Here is a 16,677-nt window from a genome sequence, read left to right on the forward strand (position 1 = left end):
CTGCTCTGGGCACAGATCAGGGTGTTGTTGAGGAGTGTGATGTCAGAAGACCTGAAGACACATCTCTGGTAGTGCAGAAAGGTTAGGTTATATGCAGAGAACCAGCCACCCACCATTATTTATGAGTTATCCACCAAAAGTAACCCTGGATGCCAAGTTTTGCTCTGCTTTGCTACCCTGGTAACTCCAGAAGAATTATTGCAGCTGCTGGTCTTGTTTCAAAATTTTTGCCAAAAACCCAGCATCATTTTAGAAGGGAAATAGAGGTAGCATCCGCACCAAGTAAATCCTCACAGATTTTTTGTTTCAGCTTCTTGTGACTTGAGAGCTTGCGCAGTTTGGCCTGAGTGGAGTCAGCCAAATTTTTTCTTTGGGTTGAGTTTGCCTGCTGAGAATTTGGTGTGGTTTGATGTTTTGGTGCCACCTTTCCCAGGAACATCTGCTTTCACATCTGCTTTCTGCACAGGCAAGATTGTTTCCTGAGGAGCCAAGCTGATTGTTTCCCATATATGCCTTGCATTTCTGAGGGGTTCTGGTGACGTTAGTGTTGTTTGGAGCAGGAAAACTTCAATTTGAGTGACCTTTAGGATACATATAAAGTGAAGTAACATAAGAACAACCTGCTCCCAAGCAGTCTTTATTGTTTGTCCTTCAGCTGCAGATACTTCCCTCTCTCACAGGCCTGAACTATTATGTGCTAAACAAACAGCTTCCTCCTGAATAGCTGATTTCCAATACACAATTACCATAATTATTTTAGGTATTGTACACTTCTGGCCACAGAGTAAGTACTGCATCTAATCAGAATTATCCCATAAACTGTGTAAAGATTTGATACTCTTTACCAGCACTGAAAGCAGATTGCCTTCAAAGCAAAGGTTTCTGAATACATTATCTACACTATGAAATTAAAAATAACATCCAACTGAATAACATCTTCCTCTCACCCACATTTCATATCTTCAACCAAGATAGTTAAATCAGGAAAAGAGATAATGCAGTTTAATCTCAGCATTCTAAAAAGTACAATTTACAACTGTGAAATGTTAAGAGACTTCTTTTTAACACCCCTTAGAAATCTTCCACACTCTCACACATACCCTGCAGCCTCAAGGAGCCACTGTGAAGTCTGGTCTTGCAGCATCAGTTCTTCCTTTGATACCTAATGGGACAAGATTTCTGTTTCTTCAGCTGCGCGGGTTTTGAACTAGAAAGTATAGGCAGAGGTGGAAGGCATACCTAAAAACAGGTGTGGTCCTCACTTCACAAAATAATACTTCCTCTGAATTTTTACTGGGTAGACTTTTGTTTTAGTTTTGCTGTAATTTTTAATTTTACTGTATTAGAAATGAATGAACAAAAATAAGAATGGAGTACATAACCAAAGCTGAAAGCAGTCTTCTCACCACATATCCCTGGATTCTTCTCCTTGCCCTCCTCCTCAATTTCTAAAAAGAAAAAACAAGGGCAAAAACTTAAAAGCTATGTTGAATGAAGGTGGAGTTAAGCATATGTCCAAATATTCTTTGGGATTGAGTCCTATATGTGTGTCATCAGTCTATGTACATGGAGTCACAAAATGAAAGCACACAAAAAGACTTTTCATGTGGGTTTGGGCTGAAGAATTAAATTTTAGGATGATTTAGAAAATTGATTGAAAATATGTTATTTGAGTGGTGCATATTACATTGTCTGGTAAAGGAGAGCAAGAAGAAAGAGTATTGTACAAATTTGTATCCCCTGTTTACAGTAGTTGGAATTTAGAGAAAAGTAAAAGCCAGCTAAAGAAAAGATAAACTAAATGCAGGTATCATTTAGAAATCAGAAACACAATAGGAATTGAGATGCAGCACAAGCTTCAGCACAAGCATTAGTTGAATTTAAATAAAGACATGGAAATCAATAGCTGTCTATTACTGCAGTGACAGCAGCTGCCAAATTGGTTGAGATGGTTTGGGTTAATTTATTGGGGACTTATTGTTTGCAGCTAAATAAAAAGTGCAGTGGTGATGAGACGACTTTTTAGAAGCTGTTGCTAAGAAAAGAGGAAACAAAACCAAGCATATGCTATGAAAACAAGCACATATTATAGTATATTTATTGAGAAAATATCCCCTAGAATAAAAATAAAGACTATGCCATGAAATTAGTATGTGCTTTCACAACAGACTTTTACAGAAAACTTGAAAACCACAAGGACAGACTGTTTACATAGAATCATCCTGTATATGTGGACATTCTCTAAACAATGCAACTAACTGCTATTTAGACATTTTCTTTTTATTGAATTCTCTAATTTATTGAAGCAAAAGTTGATTACCTATGATTATTATTTACAGTATGGCAATGCAGCTACTCAGACATGTATTCTTTCTGTCCCTTCATCTGCTCATTGCTAAACAAGTTTCAAGATTCACCTTTTGAGTCACATTTAATCATCTACACATGATTGACACCTGTGAGGGGAATAGGGGTTTCATGGACCCCACTTTCCTACACAAACCTGTAATCAGGCATGTATCATCTGCCTGCCTAATGAATGCTGTGTCCTCCACCCCTGAAAGTCATCTCTCGTGAGGACTCAGTTGTACCTCCCCGGGACAGAGACACCCCATTCTGCAGCTAGCCCAGGGCTGTGCTGCCTGGGCACCTGCTTGCAACTGCTGCTTATTTCATAGAATCATAGCATGGTTTGGGTTGGAAGGGACCTTAAAGACCTTCGAGTTCCAAACCTTCTGCCCTAGGCCGGGACATCTTCCATTAGGCCAGGTTTCTCAAGGTCCCATTCAACTTATTCTTAAACATTTCCTGTGATGGGGCATCTACAGCTTCTCTGGACAATCTACATCTGTGCCTCACTTCCCTCAGAGTGAAGAATTTTAACTGTCTCTCTCCCAGTGGGGGTATTTATGTTGGTCTACTTCTTGTAGTTGACAACTGCCATTCAAAAATTTGGACAAATGTATTTACCTTTGAGACCTTTCCAAATTTCAGTGAATTTTTTTCCTCAATTGCCTTCTCAATATTTTTGGTATTTTGTCAGGAAGGGCTGTGGAGGCAATAGGCACAGTTAACATGCTAGCTATATTTCTTTAGACAAAGAGGATAAAAGTGTTCTTTAATTGAGTGAGACTCTTCTCTTTGAGTTTTCTTCACTGATCCTGGCCTTCCTTTTTGATAATTTTCAATTCAGCCCCATGTCTACAAAGAGTAAGATTTTTTTAAAGAAACTAATGGTTTTAGGCACATTCTTAATGTCCAATTCAAAATGTATGAGAGGGTCTGGTACCTCAGAATATTGTTACTTCAATGTTTGTAGAAAATCAGAACCTGTTAATGCCTTGTAAGCATGTTTTGCTCAGGTAGAGCCAAAAAAAATTATAATAGTGTTTGGGAAAGATAATCAGGAGAGCAAACACCCAAGTATGGTGTTTGAAGCTCTATGATCTAATCCGTGAACAAAATGTGAGCCATTAATCACAAGTGGATGAGAGATATAAATGAAATGTTGGCTACTTTGAGAAAGGATGACAAAAGGCAACTAGCTGATGGAAATTCAAGATAAAAAGCATTTGAATGTACTTTCTGAGGACAGGCATTCACAGCCAATGAATTCAAGCTGCTGGATCGGCTGGACTTCAGCCATTTTATAACCCATGGTCATGTTACACTTGAGGTTTGTTTTCCTGCCTTAATAAATGCAATTTTTATGATTAATCCAATGTTAGGTCAAATAGAGTTGCATTGGTGAACAAGATTGAGAACGTCTGATTCTGGAGGAACCGGGATGCTGGGATTTGAAGCATCCCAAGGACCAACCAGTCATAGCAACAAACTGAGGAGCCAGGTAACCCAGTGAGGATCAAGGTCTTGACATCTTTGCAGTGGCAGGTGGCCAGTGAGGCTGTGCAGCCACTTCACCAGAAGGAAGTCACAGAAGAAAAGCAATTAATGTGTCATCAAAGCCACAGCAGCATACTGTCAGGGAAATGAGGGGAAGGAGAGCTACAATGATTTTAATAGATGCTGAAGTAATGAAATGCTTCCAGAAATGCATTGCTTGGATGGAAAGTCAAATTGATAAAGTCTGTGCAATTTCTGTCATCAAGGCAACTCCTTATAATGACTATAAATAAGTATTTAAAGAAACATATGTCATCTGATACTGTTCTCTTTTTTTGTAATAGCAGAGAAGATGTCAGAAAATGTGTAAGCACTTAGTGAGAACTATTTTTATAGTGCTGTGAACTATCCTCTCATTTTGTAGGAATGGTGCTTTTCTGCATCAACGTTTTGAACAAATGTATCAAGTAATTTGCAAATAGTTGGAGGAGTGTAGTTTGTATACCACATCCTCATTCTATTTCGGGGTATCAGATTCCTGTTGTGTATGTCTTGTTTTAAGTAATAGCTATATACTACAAATAAATACAGTGTTACATGGTATTTTATGAGAAAACTCGTGGGTTAAGATGAAGACAATTTACTAGGGGAAGCAAAAACCATTCACAGAAGCAAAGCAAAATAAGGAATTAATTCCCTGCTTCCCATGGGCAGACAGGCGTCCAGCCATCCCCAAGAAAGCAGAGCTCCATGACATGTAACAGTCACTTGGGAAGAAAAACACCATTGCTCCAAATGACCCCTCCTTCCTTCCTCTTCCTCTGGCTCTATATGCTGAGCATGATGTTGCAGGGTTTGAACTATCCCTTTGGTCAGCTGGAGTTGGCTGTCCCAGCTGTGTCCCCTCCAAAATCCTTGTGCACCCCCAAAGCCCTTGCTGGTGGAGTGGGGTGAGACAGGAAAGGCCTTGGCTCTGTGTGAGCGCAGCAGTAACAAAGACATCTCTGTGCTACCTCTCTGTTATCCCTTCATTGTTTCCAGCACAAATCCAAGCCACAGCCCTGCACCAGCTACTGCAAAGAAAATTAACTCTATCCCAGCTAAAACAAGAACAGAATTACGTTATTTTATTGAGTTACTACACAGTGGCGTGCTATTCTGTCACATTACCGACATTTGGAAAAATAATGAAAATAATGATTGTGAAACTAGAACAATAGTTCTAGCTGACACCTCTGAGTTCATTTACAACCAGGTATAGCAAGAAAAAAGTGAATAAAGTGATCAGTCTGCTGGCACTGATTTTAAGGCATTCTTTCCATCTGCCTGAACAATTGCAAATGCATAAAGGAGGTGCAGTGTAGAAAATGAAATCATTTCAGTTAAAGGTCACCACAAAATCCTACTAATCTTTAAAGTACTCCATTCTTCCTTATTTTATTTGCTACTGCAGACTTTAAAAATAGGTGTTTAGGGAAGCTGATAAAGTATCCTGTATACAGCGTTACATAAACAGTGACAGACTGCAAATGGAACAATTAGTATCCAGAGGTATTCAACATATTAATTTGGGCTTTTTTTTCTTTTCTTTTTTAATTTTTTTAAGTACTAGAAAGGTTCTTTAAAGTATGTCAAGTATTTATCACACATTGTTTACTTGCTAAACTGATATTTGTAAAACTTCCTCTGATTCTTTAGTTATGTGCAAAAGATGCTCATTTTGAAAAGACTGCTAGCCTTTTCCATCTCTGATATTTGTGATTTTTAATATTTTTTTCCTTCTTTTTGTTTTACAAAATGTTTATAAGGGTTCTGTGTGGAGAAATGGAGGGCACAACAGCCAGTAAACACAGAGCTGTTTTCTTCAGTGCTTACTGTAGTCATGGGGAAAATTTCAGAAATTACTGGCTGTGTGCAGTTTCTCTTGGAGCAGTGCAGAGATGTGTTGCTGCATTGTACAGTTGGAGTGAACTTTGGATCTTCACAAGTTACTGGTGCCTTTTGTAGCTGCAACCTATCTGCAGCATAAAGTCTTTCTTACCCTAGGCTGCAGCCTGAAAGAGATGGCAGGAGAGAGCAGGAACACCTTTCCCTCATTCATTCACACAGCAACGACTTCTTTTCCATACGTAGGTGTTACCGGTTTTCACTGGTACCAGACTGAATTCCTGCAGATGGCTTTACAAGAAGCTGTCCTTGAAAATCACTGGAAAATTTGGCTAGCTGATGCTTCAGCTGCCATATTTCCCACAGAGAACCAAATCTGTCTCCTTAAGGGATGGTGACTTCTTGTTAAATTACTTGTCCTGTTAGTTACAATCTAATTAAGTAGACCTGTCTTGTTAATTTGTATTAAATCCCATATATCCAAGGTACTGTCTCTCCTTTCACACTTATATAAGTCCTTGTCTGGTGAGTTCAGCCAGAATGATTCAGACTGACATTTCCAAATTAAATTAGAAGTCCGTGGATTTTAAATGGACAGTCTGTTGCTCAGGAACTGTGGACCTTTGACTTTGAAATGCACTTTTCTCTTTTGGCCTGATGTAGTGTAAGCTTGTTGGAATGCAAGTCCCAGCAGAAATTTATTTATTTACTCATGTTGGTTTTTGGGAGATAATTTCAGGGAAATCAGGGGATTTCAGGACAAGGAGTTTTATCAAAATTAATTGAACTGGATAGAATTGATGTAAGTGGATGTTGTAAACAGTGTGGAGCGTTTTGGCCTAGGGGGCACCCTAAGTACATTTTTGCAGAAAATAAATACAGGAATTATTTTAAACATTGTCTGGGACTGAACAGTCATGTTGTTAACAAAGAAGACATTCAGCTGACTTTTATTCACTATTTGGGAGCATCCCCATTGCCATGAGACCAAAATTTGTCTTTGGGTTTCACAAGAGCAGATGCCCAAGAAACCTTCAAGACTTGAGGTGTGCCCTCCCTGTAAGGAATGAAAACAATCTGCCTTTGACTGTTGCATGCCACTGCTTGGAGGGCACAGGCTTGTGGTAAGGGAACCCTTTGTGAGGTGAGTTTCTGCTGAGGAGAGATCAGGCCTTTTGTTTTCTGGACCACATTCTTACAGTCTCTCTCTTTAGCAGCCGGCATGAAGCACTTCTGCTGAAAGTTCTTTAATATTGAGTTATAAAAGCAATCAGTTACTTATTTTTAAATATAAAAAAAATTACTCTTAGCTTATTAACAGCTCTGCTAGCCAGAGATGAAAACTGCTGAATGTCTGAATAAATCTGCTCTATTTATCACTTCACGGAGTCTATAATCCTCAGAGAGTGTAAAAAATTTACAAGGCATCCCTGAATACTGAATTTTGCATTGATTTGGACTTCAAATTTGTTTGAAAGGCATCTGAAATCATAACCAGGCAGACAGTTTCCTCCTGAGAAAGCCCCAGCAGAAGAACTTTTTTAAAGGCTGTAAAATCACCTAAATCTGTAAAATATGCTGACAATAGTGTGTCTTGAGACAGTGGGCAAGAGGGTGTTGGATGACTACCAATGTTAGCTTTCAAACTTCTGGGAATCCTTGGGTTTCAAGGGATGTCTATTCCTGTCAAAAAAAAAAAAAAGAAAAAGAAAAAAAAAAGATGGAGAGTAACCCCATACAGTTATAGGTTTGTGCAGAAGGTATTGCGAGTTTCTAAGTATCTCAGAAGTGAGTCCTAAATTTCATGGGTTAATCCTATTTAATTTTAATGGATCTACTAGTACAAGGAACAGCTGAGCAATCAGACCTTTACAAAGCTCCATATATACAGACATTGATCCATTTATGTTCATTTCTTAGCTGTTGCAGCAAATAAGTGTAAGCAATCAAAACTTAAAAATGCTGTTGCTTTATATCTTACTGATAGGGCAACTTGAAAGCCTAAATGCAAGAAAAGAGGTAAAAAATGATGCATATGTTTAAGACAAAACTATGAGAAATGTTTATTTTGCTAAGAGAAAAGGAGAAAATGTAAAAAAATATTGAATATTAGTAAGATTAAATCCCTGTTTTATCTGAACAAGCCTGCTAGATGATGATTCCAAATATTCGGTCACAAGCAAACAATTCAGTATCTACAACAGTGGGCTACCTATGCATGTTTTGCATGCACACTGTTTATATATAGCAGGTGACATTTTTAAATCATGAAAAGAAAGCAGCTAAGTGAGCAGAATAAAAAGGACTGGAGACAATTTATCAGATAGCTGATGTATGTTTCAGCTTATTTCTGACAGGAACACATGAGCTTTCTGCTTGTTTCCAAGGCAGAATAAAATTGTATAACTTCAGCAGCATTGATCCTTGCAGAATAGCTTTAAATCTCCCCAATAATTTAGTTGGAAGGTCTGTACAGCTAGACAGTCAATCTGGTTTGTCTCTCTTGGTAGGAAGTAGAGGAGGGAGTAGCCGTGTTAGGGAAACCAAAAGTGGGATTTCAACAAACCAGGTTTCCAGGCTTCAGCCATTGCTACTCCAAACAATCCTCCTTTCAAACCATTTTCTACAATACACGAGTCTTTCTCATAAGAGCTGAACAGAACTTTTCCAGTAGAAAATTTTCTGTTAATAGAGGTAATTCTGGTGAACTAAGAGTAGAAAAAAATAATTTTTTTGGAAGAAATATTGGAACATTCATTTTATGTTAATGATTGATTTTAGCTGAAGTAAAAACTGTTCTGCATTGTATAAAATGTCTAAAAAGAAAACAAAACAAAACACTTTGGATGCCATCAAAACAGAATATTTCAATCGACCTCCAAGTGATTTTTAAATTGTGCAGCATGGGAATATGAAAATTATTCACTTGTCCTTCATTTCACAGAGAAAAAATTATTCAACAGCAGGCAATTTCCCTTGGAAAGGAATTGCTGCTTACAAGACAGCTCCAGCCTTGCTCTGGTTTTGCCCTGATTCCCTGCTTGATGGCAGCTCATATGTCTGCAAAAAATGCGGTCCCATGTAGTGCCTCAAGGATGGTTACCAGATGATAAAGGGACCATATGTTAAGAAATTTGTGAAGGTGATAGGACTGGGAACATGGGCTGTTTCTGAGGGGAGAAATACTAGATCTGTGGGACACAGCAGGATGAGGATGTGTAGAAGTCAGGGACAAAAGGCAGTGGGATGACTCTGTGGGACAAAGAGAGCAGTACTAGTGGTGGGCAAAGCCTTTGCTGCCCCCATGACAGAAGAGAAAATCAAAAGCACTGCAACCAGTGCTGTCTTTCCCGGGCCTTTCCTAAAGACATCCCAAATATCTTCGTATGAGCCCCAGACTTCTGCCCATTTCCACCCAGTCCCACCTGCTGCTGCAGGGGTGGGAGAGGCAGCATTTGCAGCCATGGCTGGGCATCAGGACCCAGTGACCTGCTTTCCAATCTCAGCAAAACTCAGACCATCACTGAGGGAAAACAGCTCTGTGTGACAGCTCTGCACATCTCAGAGTCTCAGCGTAAAGACCTGCTGTCTTTCTGAGCGCCTGGTTAGAGGGGATGAAGGCTACAGGGTGCTGTATGTTGGGAAAAACCAGTGGGAGCATTGCAAATGCTTCTCTTGCTAAAGCCAGAGAAGCAACCCAAAACTTAACCATTGGAATAATTTGCTGGCATGCTGCAGGCTCGCTGTGTCAAGGGCAGAAATTAAAGTTTAATCATTAAAACATGGGTGAAGGGGAATTTGTTCCCCCTTTTGTGCACATCTGGCAGAACTGGCCTAGGCTGGCCTTGGGGAGGCTGCATGCCCACAGGCAGAGGACAGGCAGACCCTCTGACCCTGGTTCCCTCCTTGGGAAGCATTACCTGCAGGGAAAGAGGGCACCAGCAACCTCCTGGGCAGGGTCCTCCATAATAAACAGAGCTCGTGGATAAACACAGTGCAGACAAATAACTAGCTGTGTGACAATAAAATCAGCTCAGATATTGACACAAGTTGAAGACACCCCTGAGGCAGCACTCACTGCAAACCCATCTCTGAATGAGCAATAGTTAAATGTTTGTCCTTGCCTCTTTCTTTCAAAAGTAGGGCAAATATCTATAGAGTTCCCAGCGGGGAGGTAATCTAACTTTAACTTTCATGCAGTCAAGTAAAACACCCGAGACCTCTGTTAGGAATGCAAGCAGGTCGTCTGAATTATGATTATTCAATCTGGTATTATTTTAATCTGGCATGCCTCTCACGTGCTTCATTTAGGTTCATCTTGACCTGAAAACTGCAATCTCAATGCCTTTTATGCCTTTATCTTTACAGGTGATTTACCTTGTTGCAGTGTATTTTTTCTGTTTTGCTTTTTCTCCCCCAAATATAAATAATTATTTAAATAGCTCAGCCCTGCCCGTGAGGCACACTTCATTGTCTCGGGTCTCCCGAGCGTGGTCTGGGTCCCCTTCTAGCAGCAGCCTCTTGCTTTAACTCTCGCTCTTGCTGATTGAGGCAGGGAGATAATGAATTAAGAGCCACGGGAGGTGAGAGCCATCACCTCCCCTGCAGCCGCAGCGTGCTCCGGGTGATGTTTGCTTACTCGTTTACAAGACAATAGCCGAAAAAAAATTAAGGAGGGGGAGAAAATGACTGAACCTTCTGTATGAGATAATGGATGAGCCCGGGATGACCTGTTTTTTTCCTTGCGGTGGAGCGGTGCTGAAGACAGAGGGCACCAGCGCCCAGCCCACAGCCGTCGCCCCGCCGCCAGCGCGCCAGCTCGGGGCGGCCGGAGAGCCGCCAATGCCCGCTCCCAGCAGGCTGGGAGCCACTGCCTCGCCCGGCCAGGTACGTCTCAGGGGTGACCCTCGGAGCGGACCGCGGGGCTCAGCCGTGGGCCGGCCCGCGGGGCAGGCAGGGCGGGCAGATGGCAGCGGGGAGCTGCGGGGCTGCCCCGCGGGAGCCCGCTCCGGGCGGCTCTGCCCGCCCGCGGGTGCGGACGCGCAGGCAGGACGGCGGCTCCCTCGGAGCCTCGCCTTCCTCGGGACCGTCTGCAGCCCCCGGCCGCTCGGCGGACGCGCAGCCCCGCCGGCCCCGGCGCCCCTGCCGCCGGCGGGGAGGGACGGAGCGGCGGCCAGCGCGGGGCGGTGCGCGCCGCGGCGGGCTCCGAGCGCCGGGAGCTGTGCGGGTGTGCGAGTGCGTGTGTGCGAGCAGTGCGTGTGCGTGTGCCAGCCGCGGTGCGTGTGCATCCGGGGACAGCGCGGCAGCAGCGCCTGGCGGGGGGCAGAAGTTTTGGGGAAGCGCCCCGCAGTGCTGGCGGGCGGCCGAGCCGGCGGTGGCGGGGCCGGGACAGCGGGACAGCGGGACAGCGGGACACTGGAGCGCCGGAGCAGCGGGGTGCCGGGACAGCGAGACAGGAGGCTGCGGGCAGGGCAGCCCCGGACGGGGAGGCACGGAAGGGGTGCGGCGGGGCTGGGGCTGCCCCGGCTGCCGGGCGCTGTCTCGGGTGCTGACGGCTCCTCGTGCAACAGGGACGCGGCCCGGCCGCGCTCCGGGATAGCGGCGGGGGCATCTTCCCTCCAGCACGGCGTTTGAAGCCGCCGAGCCCTGCCGCCGGGCTCGCCGCCGCTCCCCGCCCGGAGCCTCTCTGCACGGCAGGCGTGCTGGTAAGGCACATCGGGGCTTTGCCCGCGGTTGCCTTAGTAACTAATATGTATTTTCCACGGCTTTCATGTGTGTGTCCCTGACTGGATTACAGTTTTGCCCCCTACACGCGGAAAAGTTAATCTAAACTGTAGAGTGGTTTTTTTCTTCTTCTCTTCGCTGACCTTTAAATGACATTTCCCATGGCTGGCAGGGCAGACCGCTCACTTTCTCTTTTTGCTCACATTATGGATGGAGAAAGAAAATGTCTAAACTGAGAAAGATGCCTTCAGGTAATCAGAACGCAAAGAAAGAAGCACTTGCCACTCTGCTTTCAGAGCTGGGGCTGCTGGGGCCGGGCTAGGGATCTTCTCTGACAAGCTGCCTACCCAGAGAAACTTTTACAACTTCCTGGGGGCAGAGGGTGTGTGTGTGCTGGCTGGAGATGTGGAAGTAGCTGCCTTGGCTTGAAATGCAGGTGCAAAAAGGATTGTAGAAACTCAACATATGTGACTATGCATGATCGTATGGCAAGGCAAAAAAATACATTATTTAATCCTACTTGAAACTTCTTGTTGAGCATCTTATCAAAGCACACTGCCCTGGGCTTTTGAGAAAGGACACATCTCTAACTGTGCAGGGTTGCTTTATTGAGCTCAGGTTTGACATCGGTTTCCTGGTTATCCCATTTTATCCCCTCTTTCTATGTCACCAGGCTAAAAGTCACTAGGATGACGGCTGTCTTGGCACCTTCAAGAGTGATGCTGTGAGGCTTCGCTGTGATGGTATTTAGAGCAACCTGGCCATTGTTGGGGAGAAGCAAATGCCATTTCCTACATGTCCTTAAACCATGTGCAGGCAAGGGGAGCCCATGAAATTTGTAACCTGGGTCTGGATGACATCGTGCAACAAAATGATTGGTGTGCTGCTGGTCTTTTTCCCTGCTCTGCTTCTGGAGATGGACGTGCTGCCCAAGAGTGGTGGTCGGAAGGTTCTTCTCTCTGCAGCCTCCTCACAGCGGTCGGTGGCTCGGATGGATGGGGATGTCATCATCGGGGCCCTCTTCTCTGTCCATCACCAGCCACCAGCCGAGAAAGTGCCCGAGAGGAAGTGCGGGGAAATCCGGGAGCAATACGGCATCCAGAGAGTCGAAGCCATGTTTCACACTTTGGATAAAATTAACGCAGACCCGGTCCTGCTACCTAACATCACCTTGGGCAGTGAAATCCGAGACTCCTGCTGGCACTCCTCCGTGGCCCTGGAGCAGAGCATCGAGTTCATACGGGACTCTCTCATCTCCATCAGGGACGACAGGGATGGAGGCACTCGCTGCATTTCCGACTCCCAGACCCAGCCCCAGACCCGAGTGAAAAAGCCCATCGCAGGGGTCATCGGCCCCGGCTCCAGCTCAGTTGCTATCCAAGTCCAAAACCTGCTCCAGCTCTTTGACATCCCTCAGATCGCCTACTCTGCCACCAGCATCGACCTGAGCGACAAAACGCTGTACAAGTACTTCCTCAGGGTGGTCCCCTCCGACACGCTGCAGGCCAGGGCCATGCTTGACATCGTCAAGCGTTACAACTGGACCTACGTCTCCGCCGTGCACACGGAAGGTGGGTATGGGGCAGACCCCGCCTTCCCGGGCCGCTGCGCCCTCCGCGGCGGCTCCGCAAGGACGCGCCGGTGCCGGGTCACCCTCCGGCACCGGGCCGGGGTGCGGCGCCTCGCCGGGACAGCGCCACCCGCGGCACCGTGGGGTGAACGGCGAGAAGCGGGGGAAGGGGGGTGCCATTCCGGGGGTGCCATTCCGGGGGTGCCATTCCGAGGGCCCCCCGACTGCGGGCAGCGGGAGCGGGGCTCGGCGGCGCAGCAATGCCCGCACGGGTTCCGGCGCCTCCCCGGCGGTCCCGGCGCTGTCCCCGTTCGCACACGGAGTGGTTCGCGTGTTTGTAAATCAAAGTTAACAGATGTGAGCAGCTGGATGTGGGGCGGGCAGCCTCGCCCCTCCGGCTGGGCCGGGGCGGGTCCGTGGGGCTGGCGAGCCCGGGGGGCTGAGGCGCTCGGTCACTGCCATCGCCGGGAGTTTGACAAAACGGGATCAGGGCTCGGCAGGGACTCCAGGATTAGCTGCTGGCTTTGCTGCGTGTGAACTGATTTCCTGGCTCTGCGAATAGTGAGGAAAGGAACCTGAAAATCCCTCTCCTGTCCAGGTAGTCCCTGCAAAGCCAGCTGCCGAGGGAAAGGGCAGGCAGAGGCTCATGCATCTTGTCTGCAGCTTGAGCAACAGTCAAAGCTATTGCTCTGTCAACAGGTCTTCTTAATTTTAAATATCAAAAGAAAAAATAACAATAATAACGTTATTTTAAAGAGGAGGCATTGGTTCATAGCCAGGGTATGTGGACCAACATAAATTGGAGGAGCAATTGCATTTGATAGAAAATAAACTTGTGATATATTGTTGTGATATTTCTGTAGTCCAGTTGTGGTCCTCAAAATGGGATTTCTAAGTATAAAATTGCAAATCTGACCGCGTTATTGCTATAGCTTTGCAACTGTTCTGTTTATCTGAGTTTATCTCTTGTATGGATTTGATTTATGATTCCCTGTGCTTACTGAGCTGACTCCACACCTTTCATTCTCACAGAGATGACTAAGTAAAATGAGGTAAGAACATATTTTGTGACCAAAAAAAAAAAAATCTCCAGGAAGGGTTACATATTTACAACATTTAGAAGGAAACTGGATTGATCTGGACACCAAAACCAGAAAATGCTGCAGTTTGAGGGGGCTGGGGAGGACAAATGAGAGCATGAAGCAATGACCCAACATTTGCAGTTCATTTATGCCCTGTTCAGATGAGAAAATGAGCTGCTAGCAAGACTCCAACATGAGCTATTAAGATTCTCTATTGTTGACAGATATGATTAGATCCTGTGGAAGGCCAGGATGACAAATAAACATGAAAGGGGTAAATTCTTTGTTGATCTAAATAGCCACCTCTCCCTTCAAGGCACTCTGGGGTGCTCTGCTAACTCACTGTGCCTGAGGAGTTGCCTCAAGGGACTGGCTGCCTCTGTCCCACTCGTGTTAACATTAGTGGACCTTACCACTTTTGGAAAAGACAACATCCTCTGAAGGTTCATTTTTAAAAAAGATCATTGTAATCCGCAACTTCAGTCATTGCTTGTGAGAAATTTTAATTAGATGCCTATTTTTATAAATCTTACTGATTGATGAAAAATAATTGTTGCTAGATATTTTTAGACTTATGAAGTGATACTTTTGAAAATAGGGGTAGCCCACAGGGCAACACTCCTCTTAGGAAAGATCACAACAATTTCACAGATCATACAGCTTGAGATTCAGATTTGCTTTTTTGTTATTAATCTGTGTCTGCCATTCATTTATTGTTAAATTAAAGGAAAAAAATGTCACTGAAATTATGTAACAAGCTTTAACTTTCTCATTTCTTTTCAGACAGACAAGTTATTTACTCCACCCAATTGCTATTGGGTAGATTCCAAAGACTTTTTCCCTTCTATTTAAAGTGAAGTTAGTATTCATGAAAATCAGTGTAAATGCTTGCATTTCTGTTGTTTCAAATCCTGTGAATTCACTGTATTGTTAAAAGTGAAATCGTTTTTCAAAGACAACACAAAGTCACTCTGAATTATAGTCTGAGCAGAGCAGCTCCATCCATGCTATGTTTGGAAATAGGGGGATAAAGTGTAGTCAGAAACATTCCTCCCCCACAGTTACTCATAGGTCTCTACACAGTCTTTATGGTGGGCTGCAAAATGTGCTGGGAGGAATTTTAGGGTATCACTGGTTGGAGAATCTCTTCAGCAGGGACTGTGAGGAAGGGGCGTATTTCTAGGAAATGCACAGGTTGACATTGTGAAGAAGTTAATTCCTTTCCCTTCCAAGATCCAGTTTGGCCCCCTTTCCAGAGCAGGAAAGCTGCTTTCCTCCTACCTGACCTCTGGTTCTCATGGGAATGGACAAGGTGTAGCTCTTGTAGGCTCCCAGCCACAAGGGGATGCAGTGAGACCACCGAGCTGACTGACCGCCTGTGCCAGCAAGCCGCACTCCTCAGTCCTCACTGACCCAGGGCAGGGCCATGGAAACTGCCCAGACAGATGAGCCCTTTCCCAGCCTGAACCATCCAGCTCCTCTGCGTACCCTTCCTCTGCTCCTGCGGCCTACCTGAAGTTGGCTGAATGCCCAAACCAATACCTGGGTACACAATTATAGCTTTAATAATAATAGAAATAAATAGCACACAATTTGTTGTCCAAGTTTCTTAACATGAAGTCTCTACATGCCATAAGAATGAACATAAGGAGGTCATCCATAAAGGATGACGTCTTTAAGTAGTTTGCATTTGACATGGAACTTTATCCTTCATGTGCCAATATGATAATTAATTAGTGATGATGACTTTTAACTACACTCAGTCTCCACCCTCTGGTATATGAAGCTGCATGGAGATGTGCCAGACCTGTTGGGGTTTTTTACACAGTCGTTTATTAAGAAGAATAAACATTATCTGTGTGAAAACTTCTCAGTCAATAAAATCTGTTTTCAAAGGTCCGCATAACACATTGCTCCTTTTAGATTAAAATTTACTTATAAAAACTCCACATTGAAGAAGAAATGGGTTTAGTTATTTTATTATTTACCTATGTTAAGCATAGTTGCCTATCATAAGAGTAAATTTTTTCCCAGAGTGGGCAACAGTCATTAAATGCTGTAACAAATCTGTGCATCTGTCAGAGTAAGGCTTTAGGACCATATAGTAGTGGCAAAACACTTTCAAGGTTATTATTTTTTAAAGTTTTCTTCAAAGATAATTCAATATTGGAGTTCTTGGCACGTCTACATTTCAAATTTAGGCTTGAAAACCATTCTTATCTTGAAATGCACATAAGTGGATGCTTAACTTTGAGCCAAAGCTTCCTGTGGAAATCAAAGGCATCAAAAAGCACATTGGTTAAAACTGGGCACAATCCTTAGTGTGATAAGGGCAGGAGTGACACTTGCCAAGGGTAACTTTCCAAGTGAGATATTCTTGTCTTTAGCAAGATAGAGTCAGTTCTCAACTTAGACCAGGCAGCCACTGTGCTTTGGTAACACTGTGAAGAATTACAGGGGACACTTTCTTCCTTTCCTGGGGAAGAGCCCCTGGGCTGCCCCCAGAGCAAGGCAAGAGTTAGTGAGCACCACTGCTGTGCTATTTCCATGCTGAAGGCAGAGAAAATTAAT

The 16,677-nt window shown here is 44.3% G+C and overlaps 1 protein-coding gene across 8 annotated transcripts in view; it reads left to right on the forward strand.

Annotated features, from left to right (window-relative positions):
- The first annotated feature begins 10,244 nt into the window (after positions 1 to 10,244).
- Positions 10,245 to 16,677, forward strand: part of GRM1 (glutamate metabotropic receptor 1) — a 182,013-nt gene continuing 175,580 nt past the window's right edge. For 3 of the 8 annotated variants that reach the window (XM_064413639.1, XM_064413643.1, XM_064413642.1), the window contains exons 1-2: positions 10,246 to 10,617; positions 12,128 to 13,025. In XM_064413639.1, the coding sequence (XP_064269709.1) occupies positions 12,263 to 13,025 (763 nt within the window). In that variant the 5' untranslated portion in view covers positions 10,246 to 10,617; positions 12,128 to 12,262. Of the gene's footprint in view, positions 10,618 to 11,297; positions 11,436 to 11,457; positions 11,706 to 12,127; positions 13,026 to 16,677 lie in introns of those variants that run through there. The other 5 variants (XM_064413641.1, XM_064413640.1, XM_064413636.1 and 2 more) reach the window with 4 other exon arrangements.

This window comes from Passer domesticus, chromosome 3, assembly GCF_036417665.1.
Source record: "Passer domesticus isolate bPasDom1 chromosome 3, bPasDom1.hap1, whole genome shotgun sequence".
Lineage (NCBI taxonomy): Eukaryota > Metazoa > Chordata > Aves > Passeriformes > Passeridae > Passer > Passer domesticus.